This window comes from Platichthys flesus, chromosome 15 (genome assembly GCF_949316205.1).
Source record: "Platichthys flesus chromosome 15, fPlaFle2.1, whole genome shotgun sequence".
Classification (NCBI taxonomy): Eukaryota; Metazoa; Chordata; class Actinopteri; order Pleuronectiformes; family Pleuronectidae; genus Platichthys; species Platichthys flesus.
This window is the reverse complement of record NC_084959.1, coordinates 15,512,611-15,518,610: the sequence shown is the minus strand read 5'-3', so window position 1 is coordinate 15,518,610 and position 6,000 is coordinate 15,512,611. Positions and strand designations below refer to the sequence as shown.

Below are 6,000 nucleotides of genomic sequence, written 5' to 3'. Positions count from 1 at the left end.
CCCCCGCCATCACTTCAAACAAAATTCATTTACACAAAGATACCAGGAGATCAAATAAAATGACACAAAATCAAGGTCGAACTAAAATGACTCTCTAAAAACTAATCAAAAAACAGAACGCTAAAACAGAGGGAGGAAACAGGTGAATGAGATTGACGTGAAACATCACACCAAACCAGGTCGTAAAGTTATAGGAGGTTTGGATTATAGTACAGCAGTTGTTATTTTTCTGAGATGACTAACGTTTTTCTTTTCTTCTTCGTATGGTTTCCCACTTTCGATCTTTTTCTCCTGGGTGACAGCGTAGTGCTTGAAGTTGGATTAGCGTCACCTGCACACAAAGCCAATTAGAAACTTCGTCCTGTCTTTCCCGGGCCACCAGATATACTCTGCTGGACGACAGAGAGCAAACAGCAACAGCAACAGGATTAGGAACAGCTCGTTGACATTAGTTTCATTCCTAACAAAGAAAAACTCGGTAGGATTCGCTGAGACAATTAACAATAGAAATCTGTGGACTTGGCTAAAGGCCCCCGTTTACAGTGTGTTCACATTTTGAAATGTCTACACTTCTTTAGATCGGCCGCTTGTTACTATAGCGATCGTGTTCATACATGTTCTGCTACTGTGGAGTCCTACAGAAGCTGTGGGGCTCAGCTGGAAATAATACAATAAGCACACATGTGCACAAATTAATTCAACACATATAACACATAGATGCTACAATAAATAGCCGGAAGCAGACAAAAAGCTTGATACCACCTGAACTGGGTTTTTTATGGGTGATGGTGGTTCTGTTATTAATGAGGGACAATGTTAGGAGTGAGGATGTAAAGCGATGGCAAAAGAGACATTTAATCAAGTCAAATAATCATTTGCTCAGAGACAGTTGGTGTTTGGGAAATATTTAACGTCACTGACTTATCAGTAAAAGATATTTAAAAATATTTTTTATTCTACAGGTGATCGATTACTGTCTTTGGAACAAAAAGAGCAGATGCCAAAAACAGTATGAACGGGAATGTTACATAATAACATAAACCGCTCCAAGTGTCATGGTAAAGCATGTGTAAGTATATAGATATATATATATATATCAAAAGATAGACGACATGACCCAAAAAAGAGCCAAAATCTCCTGACTGCCACCTGGTGGCTGGCTGCAGTATAGGTCATAAACCCCACCTCCTCCATGTGGAGGGACATGGACCGAATTAAAAAGTCAAATAAATGCTTGTATAATTTAATGTAGTTCCTGATGTTTGTTTAAGTTCCCACTATGTTAATTAGTTATTAGATGCTATAAAAACTGAATCAAATATTGTGATTGACAGCTAAGACTGGCTCGTGATTGGTCGAGCAAATGTATCTGCTGAACTTTGTTACCCAGTCGTTACTGGTCAGATTCTTTCTCCAAGTACGCATGCTGGTGGCGTTCATGTCCCGAATATTTGGGCTTGGAAGAGGAGGCGTGTCGTCCATCTTTACAGTCTATGGCGTTTGTGATGTAAACATTTCCGAACGTTAACAAGAAACGAGAATTAAACACTGCAGAGCTGGTCGTACACGTGTGAGTGTGACAAACTTCAACAAAGAGCCTCATAAGATTTAAATTTGAGCGATCAATGATCCTTTCTGCTTTCTTTTTATTTCCTCTTGTGTTGAGGGAAACAAACAGATCGGAGGCCTCTTGATTTGTGAGGAGATAAACCGCCAGTCACCCTCCCACTTTACCACCAGCTCTGTCGTTCTGAGGGAAGCGAGTAAACAATGAATAATGGGATGAACACACATTAGAGAGGGAAAGAGGAGAGAAATGCACAGTAAATAAAATGCAATACCTCTGATGAGATGGCAACCCGCCACCTGTTCAATGGTATCCATTTGTAAAAGCTGTTGCAATCAACGGGCCCTAAAAGTGTACAGTTAGTGCTTTTGTCAGTATGCATTTCAAGGAGAGAAAAGTGAGTATCACATCAACTTTGATTTATGTTTTACAGCTGGCAACCTTTAGATTCAGCTGGATCATGTTGAGCAACAGAGCAGGAGAGCAGTTTCATCTCTATATAAACGTATTATTACACAGGTTCGGGGGAAAGAGTGCCCGCAGCGATACACACACACACATTTCTATTCATGACAATGTAGTTCTCAGGTTACAAAATTCTCAGTGGGAAAATAGTTAAAAATATGTGAAGGAGGAGATAACATTACACGCAATCCCCATTCATGAATGTGTTCTGAAGCATGCATGATCATAGAGCCCTGTAACACTGATGGCTCTGCAGGAACTCTTAAATTCACACACATCAGTAGAAAGAGACTTCAACTGCCTCCATCACCTCACTCTACCAACTGCTCTACAATCGCCTGGTATAAGTAGCTCATCAGATGTTGCCTACAGGGATTAACAGGAGCATGAGGTCGAGGGACAGATCACGTGAGGTCGTGGCATTTGAGGATGTTCACGGGTTTACACTTCAGCGGCATCCTCGGTGAGGTAATGAATCAGAAGGCGCATTTTAGTTCTGAATCATTTTCTGTTTGAATTTTCTGAACCGAGAGATCATCTCGCCAAGGGCCGGGAGGTCAGAGGACTCGCCGCGTCGGCCTCTCTGCTTTGCTGCCATCCGAAGGGGCGCAGGCACATTTTAAATTCGGGGAGAGAATCTCAAAGCTGTCCTCGAGTACGAGGCCTAAATTCATTATATGTCGTTTCATTAATTAGATTTAAGGTAAAGGGGCCTTTTTGAAATGTGCAGCATTAAAAGACTTGTTCCTACATTTTCCAAATCAGCATTAAATCGAGGTTAGAACCTGTTGCAACAAATAAGAAATAATGGCAACATATCGCCTCATTTCCATCTGTAAACTATCTGCTGCTAAATCTGCTTTGGAAATGAGCCCGGCTGCTCTTTCATAACAAATATTTTGCTTCCTACACTGCGACCAACAGATTATGGCAGATAGCCAGTGGACCTAAAACAATTAATGAGGGAGGCTTTGGAAGCAAAAAGAAACCAATAAAATGTATTTTTTCTGTTAAGCTGCTGGTTTGTGTGTTTGTCATAAATCAATTACACATACTTTCTAGATTTAAGGTGAACTATGTCGCCTTATCATGCGCTTTATATCTTTTGCTCCCAGTGACATTATCACACGTTCATTTCATCCTGGCTCAACTGTTACAATTTCTCCCACTGAATCACTGTGCTGTGAAAAAATCGTATATCTCCCTAAAGCACAAAACTTTGTGGCGCAGCTTCCATGACAGATGCAAATTTACATAAAAGCACAACAAAAGCCATTCAACACGATAAACATGACAAATCAACTTAGAGAATTCAACATGTACGTTATTTGCAATTCTAATTCAAGCAAGTGAAGTGGACGCTTTCAGTGCTTCCTTCCTAACATGCCTCAAGAAACCTCACAGTGAATCAAAGAGCCTGGCCCTGCTGCAGCTTTCTAGGAGCCACGGACCTCAATTGTAAATTAATTATGCAGCATGAGCTAACTAAGAAAAATGGTTTGATTAAGTCTTACTTTGGGGACTGTGAGCCTTGTCCGTCCCTTCATTAATAATACAAGGCTCTAAACATGTTTAAATGTGTGGATCACTGGCTAAGTCGGGCTTATCTATTTGACTGTATCGAGATGCTATCGTTTGAATGTCTTGGTCCGACTGGATGAAGTCGGTTCGTAGACACTTCCCTCAGCTGCATTTGAGATTTCAGATAGATATCAGATAGATAGAAAAGTTCACGATGCAGATCTGTTACCGATAGATTAGAAACATTTAAATGGACTGTATCAACTTTGGAAAACAATGGTGTCACTGAGATGAGATGGAGAAGGGGCCTCGTGACTTCTTTACCTAATCCTATGTTGGGAAATGCTTTCTGGGAAAGTTAGAGGGGGGCAGCCATATTTAATTCTGAAGCTTCATTGGCTGTGTCCCAATTCAAGGGCCTCCTCCTTTTGACGACGCAGGCTACACAACCCATGAAGGATTGTGCTCCTGGTGTCCACGAAGAACGCAAAGGGCGAACCGAAATCAGAGAGTCTGGTCTGGAGGATTTTCATGATCTTATTGTTGTCTTATAGCAACAGAACTGGAGTTGCACATCATCAGAACGTTTTTTTGTGTTCTCGTTTTGTTTTTAATGTGCACAATTTGCTGTCCCATTGAGCCTCAGCTGTTGTCAGCAGCTTTAACTCTTTGAAAAGACGTTTGTCACCGAAGCGCAATGAATCCTGGGATAGGTTGGAACGAGCTCCTCAGGGAGGGAGGGAGGCGTCAGTCTGCTGCATCCCAAGGAGACGTTGGAATGAGACAGTGTACTCATGCCGCTGCGACTCAATCGGTCTTCACACGCAGCCTCCGAAGGATGCAGCCCCTGAATTGAGACGCAGCTGTTATCTAAGTGGTAGAAAGTGGGTAAACGTCCTCCTCAGAATCACTGTTATCAGCTCAGATGTTTTTACTGGCTTTAGGATGATCTCCCTCAAACACTGTGGTTTACAGTCACAGATGTGCCAGCGTCTTTGTCAGGAACAAGAGGAGGGATTCTGAACAGGTTGCTGCTCATCCAAGAGAAGCCAGACATCTGCAGACCGAGGACACCTCTGTCCTATCGTCTCCTCCGCCAGCCCAGCCAGTCTTACACATGAGTTGACATGGCAACCGGCAGCTAGCTGATCAGCAGGAGTTAAAGTGCAGCAGCGCCCGGCTGAGCGACTGAACCCGAGCAAGGACAGTGGGAGAGACGAAACCTGCTTATACACTTTGTCCTGGTGACAGATCAAACTCAAACGCTGGGACAGCTGGGGTTTCTAAAAATAACGGAAATTTGTTCTTGGAAGGTGACCCGGGGTCTGAAGTGAGGTCATACGTGCAACTGCTGAGGGGAATAAAGATTTGCATTTGACACAGATAACTTTGGGAGCCAGGCCTGGTGTACAAAATGCTTTCAGGACCTCCAGTGACAGTCCAGTGACTGAGGCTTTAATAAATGGTTGCTTTGGATTTAGGATGTTTGGTAGGAAGCAGCTGGCGGTTATATTAATAACTTCAGCGGCAGAAGAATTAGTTAAGTCTTCCCTTTGTGATAAATATCTAGTTTACAGAATCACAGGGAGGGCGCATTGGCTTAGTGTCTAATTTTAGTGCTGGTATTCTGACACAGAGGCAGCAACTGGTCTCAAAGCTGCAGTCAGTTGAACGTCAGAGTACTCACGGTGATGCTGGGGCCAAACCCAGAGCCAGGCTGAGGGCTAGCAGCACTGATGTAGTTGCCCACAGCTGAGTCCTGGCTGCCAGGTCCGTACAGGTCGGCCACGGGCCCTGGGCTGTTAGCACCAGGAAAACCTCCGGGCCTGGACGGGTTGGCGCCTGCATACAAACACAACAGGGAGCGGAGCAGCTCAGAAACACACATCAACAACCATCAGCACAGTTCTTATGACTCAAATTGACTTGTTGTTAAATCAAAAGAACACATCACTGGATTCATGTTTGGTGTCCAAGGACCTAAAGTTTGAATTTCAGGGGTTAAAGTTCCAAATTCAATTTCCTTTAGATTGATGCAAGGTGAACTTTGAACAAGCAAAGCTAAGGGTGAATCCAGGATGATATTCTGCGTATACTCTACATGCTGTGTGTTTTATGCAGAGGAGTAACATTCACTTTGTATAAGCATGCACAACACAAAACAAGCACGTTGCTAGAAATACTCTAACCATGCTAAGAATCTAGTAAGGTTGCACTGAAATGTTGCCATGCATAATGTGAAGGAGTTCTTGTAAAACAACACTGTCCGTTTAATAAGAGGAGCAACTTATTACTGAGTTTGGATTTGACTTGAGCATTTTGAACCCAGACATCTGAATCACGTCACGCTACTTTCTACTTTCTGTACGAACTGATTCAGAGACACCAGTCGGGATCTTTCTAAATAGTCCCGACACTTCCAGCCGTGCGTTTCAGCTCGTTCAGTC

The 6,000-nt window shown here is 43.0% G+C and overlaps 1 protein-coding gene across 9 annotated transcripts in view; it reads right to left on the bottom strand.

Moving 5' to 3' along the window:
- The window catches only part of msi2b (musashi RNA-binding protein 2b), a 241,950-nt gene continuing 235,950 nt past the window's right edge, over positions 1–6,000 (bottom strand). For 7 of the 9 annotated variants that reach the window (XM_062407099.1, XM_062407102.1, XM_062407103.1 and 4 more), the window contains 3 exons: positions 5,241–5,395; positions 1,842–1,912; positions 1–389 (listed from right to left, as the gene is read on the bottom strand). In XM_062407099.1, the coding sequence (XP_062263083.1) occupies positions 1,871–1,912; positions 5,241–5,395 (197 nt within the window). In that variant the 3' untranslated portion in view covers positions 1–389; positions 1,842–1,870. Of the gene's footprint in view, positions 393–1,841; positions 1,913–5,240; positions 5,396–6,000 lie in introns of all 9 variants that reach the window. The other 2 variants (XM_062407100.1, XM_062407101.1) reach the window with 2 other exon arrangements.